The sequence below is a fragment of the Salvelinus sp. IW2-2015 genome, unplaced genomic scaffold (assembly GCF_002910315.2).
Source record: "Salvelinus sp. IW2-2015 unplaced genomic scaffold, ASM291031v2 Un_scaffold16393, whole genome shotgun sequence".
NCBI lineage: Eukaryota > Metazoa > Chordata > Actinopteri > Salmoniformes > Salmonidae > Salvelinus > Salvelinus sp. IW2-2015.
Window position 1 is genome coordinate 980,809 of NW_019957565.1, and position 15,929 is coordinate 996,737.

The 15,929-nt window shown below is 43.5% G+C and overlaps 1 protein-coding gene across 1 annotated transcript; it reads left to right on the plus strand.

Annotated features, from left to right (window-relative positions):
• The first annotated feature begins 5,092 nt into the window (after positions 1–5,092).
• Positions 5,093–14,483, plus strand: LOC112080616 (serine/threonine-protein phosphatase 6 catalytic subunit). The gene is made up of 7 exons (XM_024146450.2): positions 5,093–5,552; positions 6,373–6,468; positions 6,694–6,759; positions 6,882–7,023; positions 12,631–12,710; positions 12,820–13,029; positions 13,480–14,483. The coding sequence occupies exons 1-7, from the start codon at positions 5,478–5,480 to the stop codon at positions 13,726–13,728; spliced, it is 918 nt and encodes a 305-aa protein (XP_024002218.1). The 5' UTR covers positions 5,093–5,477; the 3' UTR covers positions 13,729–14,483.
• Positions 14,484–15,929: the final 1,446 nt, after the last annotated feature.

The window sequence follows — 15,929 nt, forward strand, 5'->3', positions numbered from 1 at the left end:
TATATTTTTTAAACTGTAGTCCTGCTATTGAGATGCACAGTGCTAGAACCCTTAAAACAGCATAACTCTGTTTTGTCTTCAATGCAGACATGTAGTTGTTGTGAAGACAAATTAGTCAGAGAAATTAAGAGACAGAAATTAGGAAATTGGATGGTGGACATCCTTTACCCTCATTGTGTTTGCCCCCTCCTCTTGCCAGTAGCCATGTCCATGTAAACTCAGCAAAAAAATAAACGTCCCTTTTTCAGGACCCTGTCTTTCAAAGATAATTCGTAAAAATCCAAATAACTTCACAGATCTTCATTGTAAAGGGTTTAAACACTGTTTCCCATGCTTGTTCAATGAACCATAAACAATTAATGAACATGCAACTGTGGAACGGTCGTTAAGACACTAACAGCTTACAGACGGTAGGCAATTTAGGTCACAGTTATTAAAACTTAGGACACTAAAGAGGCCTTTCTACTGACTCTGAAAAACACCAAAAGTAAGATGCCCAGGCTCATCTGTGTGAACGTGCCTTAGGCATGCTACAAGGAGGCATGAGGACTGCAGATGTGGCCAGGGAAATAAATTGCAATGTCTGTACTGTGAGACGCCTAAGACAGCGCTACAGGGAGACAGGACGGACAGCTGATCGTCCTCGCAGTAGCAGACCATGTGTAACAACACCTGCACAGGATCGGTACATCGAACATCACACCTGAGGGACAGGTACAGGATGGCAACAACAACTGCCCGAGTTACACCAGGAACGCACAATCCCTCCATCAGTGCTCAGACTGTCCACAATAGGCTGAGAGAGGCTGGACTGAGGGCTTGTAAGCCTGTTGTAAGGCAGGTCCTCACCAGACATCACCGGCAACTACGTCGCCGATGGGCACAAACTCACCGTCGCTGGACCAGACAGGACTTGCAAAAAGTGCTCTTCACTGACGAGTCGCGGTTTTGTCTCACCAGGGGTGATGGTCGGATTCACGTTTATCGTCGAAGGAATGAGCGTTACACCGAGGCCTGTACTCTGGAGCGGGATCAATTTGGAGGTGGAGGGTCTGTCATGGTCTGGGGCAGTGTGTCATAGCATCATCGGACTGAGCTTGTTGTCATTGCAGGCAATCTCAAAGCTGTGCATTACAAGGAAGACATCCTCCTCCCTCATGTGGTACCCTTCCTGCAGGCTCATCCTGACATGACCCTCCAGCATGACAATGCCACCAGCCATACTGCTCGTTCTGTGCGTGATTTCCTGCAAGACAGGAATGTCAGTGTTTTGCCATGGCCAGCGAAGAGCCCGGATCTCAATCCCATTGAGCACGTCTGGGACCTGTTGGATCGGAGGGTGAGGGCTATGGCCATTCCCCCCAGAAATGTCCAGGAACTCGCAGGTGCCTTGGTGGAAGAGTGGGGTAACATCTCACAGGAAGAATGGGCAAATCTGGTGCAGTCATGAGGAGGAGATGCACTGCAGTACTTAATGCAGCTGGTGGCCACACCAGATACTGACTGTTACTTTTGATTTTGATCCCCCCTTTGTTCAGGGAAACATTATTCCATTTCTGTTAGTCACATGTCTGTGGAACTTGTTCAGTTTAGTTCTCAGTTGTTGAATCTTGTTATGTTCATACAAATATTTACACATGTTAAGTTTGCTAAAAATAAACGCAGTTGACAGTGAGAGGACGTTTCTTTTTTTGCTGAGTTTATATCCCCATTAAGCCTACATACATAGTTTCTCTGTCTCACATCAAAGCCATATAAACAAGCCAGCAGTGATGTGTTGACAGCTCCTAAATTCACAGGGTTTGTGTTTTTTTAAGATTCTAATCTCTGATGGAAGGAAAAATTCTTCATACATGCTCATCTACTGGGAAGGTGGTATTTACAACATACGACTGAGAAATGTCCACTTGAACGCCCCTCCAAATGGTAATTACTAATGGGAAACTTGTCTATCATTGCTGAGCATTGACTTCTCCCACATACTAACCTCTGATGTCCTCTACTAAGGAAATGACCTCGATAACAGCATTTTCGGGCAGTTAAATGCAACAACATTTAAAAAATAAAAAATAAACTATTAAAATGTTTTTTTAATACTATAATTTGTTTACAAGCATGATAGCTGTACTTATATGTTATGGTTGATGCAGCTTGTGTGCCATTAGCCAATCAGCCTTTTCTCAACGAGTTCAAAGCACGTGAATGCATCCAACTGGTATTTAGGACTGCACAACTAGTGATTTCCAACTTCCCACTTGGTTCTGAACGCAGCATAAGAATACCTTCAGACTGAAAGGTCATACCATAACTGAACAACCCAGTGGTAATGATATGGATGATTGCTTGCTGATGTCCTGAAGTACAAAGACGTACATTTACAGTGCCTTCAGAAAGTATTCGCACCCCCTGACTTTTTCCACATTTTGTTGTGTTACATCCTGAATCAATATATAAATATATATATACTGTATATATATATTTTTATGTGGTCACTGGCATTCACACAATACCCCATAATGTCAAAGTGGAATTATGGTTTTTGAAATGTTTACAAATTAATAAAAAATGTAAAGCTGAAATATCTTGAGCCATTAAATAAAGTTTAAAACAAATCTAATCAATCAAAAAGTAGCACAATAAATGTACATAAAAATAACAAGGCTATACACAGGGGGTACTGGTACCGAGGCAATGTACGGGGGTACAGGTTAGTCGAGGTCATTTGTAAAGTGACTATGCATAGATAATAAACAGCGAGTAGCAGCAGTGTAAAAACAAAGGGCTATGACTCCAGTCACCCAAGTCATAGCCAATCTTTTCAGTCTCCTGAGGAGGAAAGGTGTTGTCGTGCCCTCTTCACAACTGTCTTGGTGTGTTTGGACGATGATAGTTTGTTGGTGATGTGGACACCAAGGAACTTGAAACTCTCGACCCGCTTCACTTCAGTCCCATCGATGTTAATGGGGGCTTGTTCGGCCCTCCTTTGCCTGTAGTCCACAATCAGCTCCTTTGTCATGCACACATTGAGAGAGAGGTTGTTGTCCTGGCACCACACGGCCAGGTCTCTGACCTTCTCCCTATAGGCTGTCTCATCATTGTCGGTGATCAGGCCTACCACTGTTGTGTCGTCAGCAAACTTAATGATGGTGTTGGAGTCGTGCTTGGCCACGCAGTCGTGGGTGAACAGGGAGTACAGGAGGGGACTAAGCATGCACCCCTGAGGGGCCCCAGTGTTGATGATCAGCGTGGCAAATGTGTTGTTGCCTACCCTTACAACCTGGGGGCAGCCCGTCAGGAAGTCCAGGATCCAGTTGCAGAGGGAGTCCCAGGGTTGTTTAGTCCCAGGGTCCTTAGCTTATTGATGAGCTTTGTGGGCACTATGGTATTGAATGCTGAGCTGTAGTCAATGAACAGCATTCTCACATAGGTGTTCCTTTTGTCCAAGTGGGAAAGGGCAGTATGGCCTGCATCTGATGGTCAGTCTGAGGGGAGGGAGCATGGGTGAGGGGAGGGAACAGTGGTGAGGCTTCCACTCTCCCTCCCTCTGCTATGGGTGGCAACAATGTCATACTCTTTATGACCAGAGTGCATCAGATAGATGGGCTACACGTACAGAGACAGAGGGGCGCTGTTTCGCTCGCTCTGATGCTTTCTCTGGTAAAATACATTCGGCCTCTTGCGAATTGAAGGAAAATTATGAAAACACAGAGAGACGAAAGAAAATATTTTACATGTTTTTTCTTTTTCATTTTTTGGGGAAAGTCTGGCTTCCCTTGGCATCCATGAATATGTAGCCTTCTACATCTAGCTACATGTTGAACTTCCATCCTCTAAATCCAAGGGCACAATGTATGAATTTATGGTTGGATTAGAATCACCGGCCAGTACAGAGAATTAAGTAAAACCACAAGTCCAAATCCCTATCTCCATCCATGGCTAATTTAGGAAAGGGACAATTTTAGCTAGCTAGCTAGACACCGGAGGACAACAACACAATGAGATGCAACAATTCAAGGATGCTTTCTCTTGTGAGATACATTCTGCCTCTTGCGAATTGGAAGGAAAATCATGAAAACAGAGAAACGAAAGAAAATGTATTTTCTTGGTGAATCTTTGGGGAAAGCCTGGCTTCCTTTGGCATCCATGAATACACACCACTGAGTAGCACTGCATTATTTCTGCTTCATGCACCAATTCATCGATATTAAAAAAGACACAAGCCGCTAATAATATCAACGCAAGCTTTTCGGAGCTCTTTGCAGCTGCAGTGCTGGTTGTAGCCGTAGGCCTATAAGTGCACTTGATTTGCTCTCTGGGCCTGCCAGGTAGGCAGAGTTCTACCTTCAGACACATGAAATGGTTAAAATTGGGAACACTTTGCCTTCCCGGCACTAGGGCTGCTGAATCAAGTGCACCTACTGCCAATAGCGCGAAAAATAAGAACGCAAGGCGTTTTTTTTTTTTTAACAGAAATGTTTGGTTATCGACTAGGAAATCCTTGGAGATTGAATAGTGGGTTGGTGATCACTGTTGTAGAGGGTGCAACGGGGTAGAGAGGGAGCATACTTAATTTAAGATCGCACAGGACACCAGATAAGATAGGAGAATTACACCAGATATGACAGACTGACCCTTGGCCCCTAGGCCGGCTGTCTAGCTCCTGCCTTTCTTTTATTTGGATTGGTGGATACATCTCATTATTGTAATCTTATTTTGAATATGCGATAAGGGTTGTTGACGTCAAACGCCTGTATTCAATGGAGAGAGATGATATGCTACTAGCCCCAGTTCATGAATATGCATAGCCATCTCGAGAGAACTCCGATATAAAGTGATTTTTCTTAAAATGTCCTACTTATATCAGTACACTCGTAACAAGTTAAGCATTGCAAAACGTATATTCGATCAAATAAACCTCAAGTAGCATATAAGATATTTAAAAAAATGTGTTGACCAAATTCAACACTCTCGTTGACTCCTTACTTGGTGGACGAAACAACAAAAGCGCCACTTGCTGGTGGGAGACCGATTTTTCGCAGAGTTCGCTCTCTTTTCCTCTCTGTTTAAACAGACAAACATCACATGCGCACTAGCACTCAGTGCACAGGGAGCATCGTGAGCAGCGTCTAGGTTGTAATGTCATCCAAAAACATTGCAGACATTGGATAAAAATAAAATGTTAATATCTTCGGTTGTGAGTGATGGAAACAAGTCGGCCTCAGCGACAATTATTTGAATAATTCAATGGATGATTTGTGCACACAGGTGATGACTAAAGTGTCTTATTACGAATTTTCTAATCTGACATCTCTATGTGACCGTCTTTGGAAATTGTATTTCTGGGCCGGGCGTCAATTAAACTGCAGTGCCGAAGCAAAACTGTAGGAGCAGTCGAAACCGTGCTTTAGACCGGAACCCTGGCCCATTGCTCGAGATGCGCATATACTTCCTATTTGTCTGAAGTTCTTGTTTTTAAAATGGCGCCGTTAGACTTGGATAAGTATGTTGAGATTGCAAGACAGTGCAAATATTTACCAGAAAACGACTTAAAGGTGAGCATGAATATTATTTTTTATTCGTGTACTTAACCAATACCCATATGTTAGTACATTCGCTCTGGCTATATCAATCACATTGCGACATCAATATGGCTGGCTAAGCTAGCATGATTTCCTTCTTCAGCTAAATGAAGGCAGTTAACGTTAGCCAGTACAGTAGCTTGCCTGTTAGCCGAACACGTCAAACCTTGGGATAATCACGATAGAATATATGTATATTCTTGCTATTAGATATCTTGCTAACTAGTTAGACCTGTGAACTAGGTATGCATATGACTAACGTTAACGGTAGCTAACGTTCGTGGGCTAGCCATGGTTTGTGAACTAACAGGCTAACGCGTTAACTCTGTAGCAGATGACTATATAGGAAGGATACTAGCTTTCAGCACATACATTTATAGTCAGCTAGCCAGCTTAGTATAGTACAGAGCTATTGGTGTCTTTCGAAAACGTAACGTTGTGACCTGAAACCACAACGTTATTTCAACATTGGTTAGCTAATGTTAGACGTATCAATCAGGGCCCGGGAAGTTGTAGCTAACTACCATTACAAATCTAGGTTTAACAAATAACATGTGAAGAAGCTGGGTTGATCAACTCCACGATATGTACATCTGGTCCATTGATGTGATCGTGGAGTTGAGAAACCTGGATACCTGTGAAGATGCCTCCCATTTAGAGAGGGTTTCTGCTGATATGGCCAAATATTCGAAAATTGGCCAATTCAAAGATGGTCGTTTAGAAATAGCAGCAGGTCCAGTGTGCAAACCTTATTATGCAGCCTAATAATTTTGTCATGTCTCATCCCTCTCAGAGATTATGTGACTACGTATGTGATTTGCTACTCGAGGAATCAAATGTTCAACCAGTATCCACTCCAGTCACTGTTTGTGGAGACATTCATGGCCAGGTATTATCCAATGTTCTTTTTGATACCATCCCCAAATTAATTGGTTCTCTTACTTTTTTTGTTTTGTTTCTACATTAAAAATCATCGTCCATGATTTTAAATGCATTATCCCAATGTGTGGTTGTATTGTTTTAAATGATCAAACAAATCTATCTAGTATGCGCATTCTGAATATCCCCATTTTTATAGTAAATGTGAAATTCTCTTTCTGAACACTGTCTGCAGTTTTATGACCTATGTGAACTCTTCAGAACTGGCGGACAAGTTCCAGACACAAACTACATTTTTATGGTAAGTGTGAAGTTGTATTATATTGTTATGCTCTGCTGTAACAAAAATGGAATTTAGAACATAAGCTGGATCTGACTTGCGATTGATCTGAACCCTGGTCAATGCCTGTCTGTTTTGTCCAGGGAGACTTTGTGGACAGGGGATACTACAGCTTGGAGACATTCACGTACCTGCTAGCCTTAAAAGCCAAGTGGCCGGACCGCATCACGCTTCTACGAGGAAATCACGAAAGCAGGCAGATAACACAGGTGTACGGCTTTTACGGTGAGCAACATGCCTAATTGCTGGGGGCACATCAACTCTAACAACACATAAGACCATATGTATACTTGTAGGTTCTCGTGCCATAGTTATTGGGACAATTGGTAACTAACCTGGTACCAAGAAGCAAACAAGTAGCTGAATTTCTAGGTTATTATGGTGTAATTACCATTTAACCTTGAGATTAAAGTATACTGAACAAAAATATACACGCAACATGTCAAGTGTTGGTTTCATGAGCTAAAATAAACGATTCCAGAAATTCTTCATATGTCCAAAAATGTCTAAAAATGTCTATCAAAGTGAGCATTTCTCCTTTGCCAAGACAATCTACCAGACAGGTGTTGCATCTCAGGAAGCTGATTAAACAGCATGATCATTACACAATGATCATTACACGGGTGCAGCTTGGGTTGGGGACAATGAAAGGCCACTTTAAAATTTGCAGTTTTGTCTCACAACACAATGCCACAGATGTCTCAAGTTTTGAGGGAGTGTGCAATTGGTATGTTGACTGCAGGAATGTCCACCAGAGCTTTTGCCAGAGAATTGAATGTTACTTTCTTTAATATAAAGCGCCTCCAATGTAATTTTAGAGAATTTGGCAGTACTTTCAACCGGCCTCACGACCGCAGAGCACGTGTAACCACGCAAGCCCAGGACCTCCACATCTGGCTTCTTCACTTGCGGGGTCGTCTGAGACCAGCCACCCAGATAGCTGATAAAACTGTGGGTTTGCACAATGGAAGAATTTCTACACAAACTGTCAGAAACCATCTCAGGGAAGCTAATCCGCGTGCTCTTCTGAGACCAGGGTCTTGACCTGACTGTGGTTTGGTGTTGTAATCGACTTCAGTGGGCAAATGCTCACCTTCGATGGCCACTGGCACGCTGGAGAAGTGTGCTCTTCACGGATGAATCCCGGTTTCAATTGTACCAGGCAGACGGTGTGTATGGTGTCGTGTGGACGAGCTGTTTGCGGATGTCAACATTGTGAACAGAGTGCCCCATGGTGGCGTTGTGGTTATGGCAGCGGCAGGCATAAGCAACGGACAACAAACACAATTGCATTTTATCAATGCCAATTTGAATGCCCAGACATACGGTTACGAGATCCTGAGGCCATTGTCGTGCCATTCATCCGCCGCCATCACATGTTTTATCATGATAATGCACGGTCCCATGTTGCAAGGATCTGTACACAATTCCAGGGTTCGCAAAAGGAGCTTGAGGTGCTTAGAGTATGTGAATTTGGCATTCTGAAATTCAAGTACTCAGATATTTTCTCAAGTTGGTACTTGAGTTGGTATTAAAATTGGTATTAAAATGATGAGAACAGATAATGATCAAATACATTTATGAAAAATATTAGAAAAATGTATTGGTTTTGCTAATTCTAATTCGGGCAACTGGCTTTGTTTAAAAAAAAAAAATTGATATACTTATTTTGTACATAATGTTGCCGGTATCGTCTCGAGTCTGACACGCCAGACGCAAATGATATACTCCTTTCTCGGGGACAGGCCCAGATCCCCGTGATTTGCATGAAGAGGAGGTGGAGAAAAAGGGGCGGGCTGCCTTCTGAGAATTCGTAGGCAATCGAATAAACCCCCACTTCCTTCCATTCTGCTAGCAAATGTGCAATCTTTGGAGAATAAAACGGATGACCTACGTGCAAGATTAAGCTACCAACGGGACATTCAAAACAGCAATATCTTAAGCTTCACAGAGACGTGGCTGAATGACGACACCATCAACCATACAGCTGGCTGGTTATACGCTGTAACGGCAGGATAGAACAGCGGCGTCTGGTAAGACAAGGGGCGGAAGGCTATGTATTTTTGTAAATAACAGCTGATGCACGATATTTAAGCAAGTCTCGAGCTATTGCTCGCCTGAGGTAGAGTATCTCATGATAAGCTGTAGACCACATGATCTACCTAGAGCGTTTTCATCTATTTTTCATAGTTGTTTACATACCACCACAGTCAGAGGCTGGCACTAAGACAGCATTGAATGAGCTGTATTCCACCATAAGCAAACAAGAAAATGCGCACCCAGAGGCGGCACTCCTAGTAGCCGGGGACTTTAATGCAGGGAAACTTAAATCCGTTTTACCAAATTTCTATCAGCATGTTAAATGTGCAACCAGAGGGGACAAAAACTCTGGACCACCTTTACTCCACACACAGACACACATTCAAAGCTCTCCCATGCCCTCCATTTGGCAAATCTGACCATAATTCTATCCTCCTGATTCCTGCTCACAAGCAAAAATTAAAGCGGGAAGCATCAGTCTAGATCAATAAAAAACGTGGTCAGGTGAAGCAGATGCTAAGCTACAGGACTGTTATGCTAGCACAGACTGGAATATGTTCTGGGATTCCTCTGATGGCATTGAGGAGTACACCGCATCAGTCATTGGCTTAAACAATAAGTGCATCTATGACGTCGTCCCCACAGTGACCGTACGTACATACCCCAACCAGAAGCCATGGATTACAGGCAACATCCACACTGAGCTTTCAAGGAGCGGGACTCTAGCGGGATGCTTATAAGAAATGCCGCTATGCCCTCTGACAAACCATCAAACAGGCAAAGCGTCAATACAGGACTAAGATCGAATCGTACTACACCAGCTCTGACGCTCGTCGAATGTGGCAGGGCTTGCAAACCATTACAGACTACAAAGGGAAGCACAGCCGAGAGCTGCCCAGTGACACGAGCCTACCAGACGAGCTATGCTCGCTTCGAGGCAAATAACACTGAAACATGCATGAGAGCACCAGCTGTTCCAGAAGACTGTGTAATCACGCTCTCCGCAGCCGGTGTGAGTAAGACCTTTAGACAGGTCAACATTTACAAGGCCGCAGGTCCAGATGGATTGCCAGGACGTGTACTGCAAGCATGCGCTGACCAACTGGCAAGTGTCTTCACTGACATTTTTAATCTCTCCCTGTCCGAGTCCATAATACCAACATGTTTTAAGCATGTAGTGCCTGTGCCCAATAACACTAAGGTAACCTGCCTAAATGACTACCGACCCGTAGCACTCACGTCTGTAGCCATGAAGTGCTTTGAAAGGCTGATCATGCCTCACATCAACACCATCATCCCAGAAACCCTAGACCCACTCCAATTTGCATTACGCCCTAACAGATCCACAGATGATGCAATCTCTAATGCACTCCACACTGCCCTTTCCCACCTGGACAAAAGGAACACCTATGTGAGAATGCTATTCATTGACTACAGCTCAGCGTTCAACACCATAGTGCCCTCAAAGCTCATCAATAAGGACCCTGGGACTAAACATCTCCCTCTGCAACTGGATCCTGGACTTCCTGACGGGCTGCTCCCAGGTGGTAAAGGTAGGTAACAACACATCCGCCACACTGATCCTCAACACGGGGGCCCCTCAGGGGTGTGTGCTCAGTCCCTTCCTGTACTCCCTGTTCACTCATGACTGCACGGCCAGGCACGACTCCAACACCATCATTAAGTTTGCCTATGACACAACAGTGGTAGGCCTGACCACTGACATCGACGAGACATCCTATAGGGAGGAGGTCAGAGACCTGGCCGTGTGGTGCCAGGACAACAACCTCTCCCTCAACATGATCAAGACAAAGGAGATGATTGTGGACTACAGGAAAAACGAGGACCAAGCATCTCATCAACGGGGCTGCAGTGGAGCAGGTTGAGAGCTTCAAGTTCCTCGGTGTCCACATCACCAACAAACTAACATGGTCCAAGCACACCAAGACAGTTGTGAAAGAGGGCACAACAAAACCTATTCCCCCTCAGGAGACTGAAATGACTTGGCATGGGTCCTGAGATCCTCAAAAGGTTCTACAGCTGCACCATCAAGCGCATCCTGACTGGTTGCATCACTGCCTGGTATGGCAACTGCCCGGCCTCCGACTGCAAGGCACTACAGAGGGTAGCGCAAAAGGCCCAGTACATAACTGGGGCCAAGCTTCCTGCCATCCAGGACCTCTATACCAGGCAGTGTCCGAGGAAGGATCTAAAAATTGTCAGACTCCAGCCACCCTAGTCATAGACTATTCTCTTTGCAACTGCACGGTAAGCGGTACCGAAGCGCCAAGTCTAGGTCCAAGAGGCTTCTAAACAGGTTCTATCCTTAAGCCATAAGACTCCTGAACACCTAATCAAATGGCTACCCAGACTATTTGCATTGCCCCACCTCTCCCCCTCTTTTACACCGCTGCTAATCTCTGTTATCATCTAGGCATAGTCACTTTATTAACTCTTCCTATATGTACATATTACCTCAACTAACCGGTGCCCCCGCACATTGACTCTGTACCGGCACCACCCTGTATATAGTCTCGCTATTGTTATTTTGCTGCTGCTCTTTAAGTACTTGTTCCTTTTTTAATTTGTATTATTCTTATCTGTGTTTTTTTAAACTGCATTATTGGTTAAGAGCTTTTAAGTAAGCATTTCACTAAGGTCTACACCTGTTGTATTTGGCGCATGTGACTATTAAAATTTGATTTGATTGGGCGCCGCCAAACCTCACATCGATGGCTAAAATGCCGGGCAAATGTAGATTCGTCACTACTCAGATAACAAAATAATCAGTACTGACTTACCACTCACGTATTGAGTAAATAAGTAGTGAAACAGCGTATTATTGAGTAGAACTTATAAGGTAGTGATGAATACTACGGCAGTTTTTTTTTTTTTTTTAATGCGGTTTTTGTGATATACTGCCATCTGGTGGTGGCTAGAAACAATTCTATAACATTAAGTATTACAAAATGATGGTCCTTGAAAATATTAGTGCTTGAAAAGGTACTTGAATTTGATTTGCCACTGTCTGTACGAACCCTGCAATTCTTGGATTTCTTCCATGGCCTGCGTACTCACCCGACATGTCACCCATTGAGCATGTTTGGGATGATCTGGATCAACATGTACCACAGCGTGTCTCAGTTCCCGCCAATATCCAGCAACTTCACATAGCCATTGAAAAAGAGTGGGACAACATTCCACAGGCCACAATCAACAGCCTGATCAACTCGATGCGAAGGAGATGTTTTGCACTGTATGAGGCAAATGGTGGTCAAACCAGATACTGACTGGTTTTCTGATCCCAGCCCCAACTTTTTTTTAAAGGTATCTGTGACCAATAGATGCATATCAGTATTCCCAGTCATGTGAAATCCATAGATTAGGGTCTAATTCATTTATTTCAATTTTATTATTTCCTTATTTAACCTTTATTTAACTAGGCAAGTCAGTTAAGAACAAATTCTTATTTACAATGACGGCCTACCCCAGCCAAACCCTAACCCGGACAATGCTGGTTAAATTGTGTGCCGCCCTATGGGACTCCCAATCACGGCCAGTTGTGACACAGCCTGGAATCGAACCAGGGTCTGCAGTGACGCCTCTAGCTCTGATATGCAGTGCCTTAGACCTCTGTGCCACTAGGGAACCCATACATGGGAACTGTAACTTAGTTAAAGTTTTGAAATTGTTGCATGTTGCGTTTATAGTTTCGTTCAGTGTAAAAAATAATAATAAGTGCTGCCAGATTTTGTAAAGTGTTCTAGAATTTTAACTTGTTATTTTTTGCAGATGAGTGCCAAACTAAATATGGGAATGCAAATGCGTGGCGATACTGCACTAAAGTGTTTGACATGCTAACAGTAGCGGCTGTAAGTCCAATCACCATGACCGTTCACACTTCTTTGAATGCATGTGCTTTATCTATCTTACATTTTCCCACACATATGAATCAATCACTTACAGAGTTTCTTACCACAGTTGATAGACGAGCAGGTCCTTTGTGTGCATGGGGGTCTTTCACCTGACATCAAGACCCTGGACCAGATCCGCACAATCGAGCGCAACCAAGAGATTCCCCACAAGGGGGCCTTCTGTGACCTGGTGTGGTCGGACCCAGAGGATGTGGACACCTGGGCCATCAGTCCGCGAGGTGCTGGCTGGCTGTTTGGCGCCAAGGTCACTAATGAGGTAAACGCATCAAATTGTTGTCTTGAGTAGAGGGCTAACTACTACAGCTTATAATGATGATATGCATAGACCTAGACGGTAGGCTTGGGTGGTATATACAGTATACCGGGATATTTTGAAATACCAAAGGTATGATTTTCAATACAGTAAAAATGCTCGGGGTTTGCATGCTATGCCACTGCTTATAAATATAAGTTAACTATCTAAGATGTGCCAAATAAATTATCTCCAGTTCAGGGCTCCAGTTATGCATTTGGTTCTCTAACTTGCTAGCTAAGTGGCTAGCTTGTAAGATCAAGCTTCTTGGTTACAGCAGAGACAAACAATCCCCTCCTGGATCAAGATCCCTGCTGCCCAATTTTTGTGCATTTGTGTTTTTTTTTTTTTCAATTTGAAAGAGACCTATGTTGAATACTGAGCTCATCTGTGGTTCTGTTTGACCCATTTCAGTTTGTTCACATCAATAATCTGAAGCTGATTTGCCGTGCACACCAGCTGGTCCACGAGGGCTACAAGTTCATGTTTGACGAGAAGCTGGTGACAGTGTGGTCTGCGCCCAACTACTGTTACCGCTGTGGAAACATTGCCTCCATCATGGTCTTCAAAGACGTGAACACCCGGGAGCCCAAGCTGTTCCGCGCCGTGCCCGACTCGGAGCGGGTCATCCCTCCCAGAACAACAACACCTTACTTCCTCTAATCACAAGAGCCATTTTGTTCACCCCAAAAATAGCCCGTTGCCTCTTTCCCTCTCCCATTTCCCGTTTGCAGTCTTAAGGAAGTGGATAGGTGTAACTAAGAAATGACAATACAATGGCTTCACCTTGGTCTGGTCCAGAACTAACCATAGCTCTTACCCCTTCAGTGTTTACAGATCTGAAGGAATGAGATGTGTATAAGCAACATGATGTAAGCTCCCCTAAGCCTCATTGAAAGGTTGAGCTGTCACTCATTTGTTTACTTTACATCTGTCTCATCCCTTTTGATCTGCAAAAACCTAAGTGATAGATGCTTCTGGACTGAATCTTGTAATATGTTTAGGGGATCTATCTATATTTCTTAAACCTATCTGGTTTGTTGTCATCTGCAAAGGGTTAGTGGTTTTGGGACTGGGCTATTGTCCCCACTGTCAACTACCCCCCCCCAGCTTCTCCCAACGGGACTTGCATTTCTCTATTTGTTTTATTGAACATTTTCTTTCTTGAAATATCCCATCTCAGTCCTGCCTCATTCCCTTGATAGTATTTGATGTTGCCAAATGCATATTTGTTTTTGTAGATTAACATTGTTGCATTGGATGAATTGACTCAATAGTACTGTTGGCCCTTCATTTCAATTGAAGCTCTATCTTTATACTTCACCCCAATACTCCTGATTTTAATTTCTACTCCCTCAATTTCTATTTGATGTGAGTAAATGGGACACGCTGTTCCTATTAAATGTAATTGTAGCCAACAGTGTATTTGTATGAATATGTTTTGCAGCTTTGTGCACATTCAACGGTCATTCATCTACTCTGCTTCTTTATAGGGATATTATCAAATGCTGTCACGGATTGAATTCCTTGAATTGCACTGTGTCTCAGAATTCCATGTTAACTATTGAATGGAATTCAGTGATGTGTGAGTTTTATCGTTCCAACTGGGTCGATATTGCAATTACGCTAAAGGCATGTCAGATCTGATACTATGGACTCTCAGCTGTAATCTATAGAAGAAAACAGTTTTAACCTCATGCCGTACTATCTTCACAGATATTATTTCCACCGAAGACAGCAACTTAAGTATGCTGCTGTTGTTTTTAAAACCAGATCAGGGTGATTGGGGAGGGGATACGTCTTGGGGACTGAGTGGGCGATTAGGCTTTTGTACATTCAAATAATTGTATTGATTATTTTTCCAATTTTTTTCTGATTTGTTGTATTTTATTGTTGTAGACCGCAATCAACCTACCAATTGAAAATAAAAAGCCTTTAACTTAAGTACCTGTTTATTTTGTTAAAATATCCAACGGTGGTTGCTGCATTTGTGGCAGACCAGCTGGCATCCTGACTAGACTACGTTGGTGTGCAAATAAACCGCCAGTCACTAGAGAACAAACTGGATGAGCTCCGTTTGAGACTATTCTATCGACGGGACCTGAAGAACTTTAATATTCTATGTTTCATGGAGTTTTGGCTGAACAAGAACATGGATAATATACTTCTGGCTTTTCCATGCATTGTCAAGACCGGTCAGCATCCTTAGGTAAGATGGGGGGTCTGTCTCTTTGTTAACCAACTGGTGCATGATCTCTAATGTTAAGTAAGTCTCTTTTGCTTGCTTGAGTTACCAAACCTCATGATAAGCTGCAGACCATATTATTTACCATGAGAGTTTATCTATTTTTTTTGTAGCTGTCCATTTACCACCACCAAACCGATGCTGTCACTAAGACCGCACTCAACGAGCTGTATAGGGCCATAAGCAAACAAGAAAATGCACACCCAGAGGCGGTGCTTTTTGTGGCCGGTGATTTTAAAGCAGTGAAACTGAAATCCGTGTCCACATCACTAAGGATCTATCATGGTCCAGACACATCAACACGGTCATGAAGAGGGCACGACAACGTCCCTTCCATCTCTGGAGGCTGAAAAGATTTGCCATGGGCCCTCAGATCCTCAAATTCTGCAGCTGCACCACTGAGAGCATCACCGCTTGGTATGGCAACTACTTGGCATCTGACTGCAAGGGACTAGAGGGTAGTGCGTATGGCCAAGTACATCACTGGGGCAGGGAGCTCACTAGATCCCTGCCATCAAGTTCCCAGTTGTCTTGAAAGCACCATAAGTCCAGAGAATGCCAAACTGATGACAGTTTGACAAAATTTGCCCAGAATGACCGCTGCGCCACGTTCCTGTTC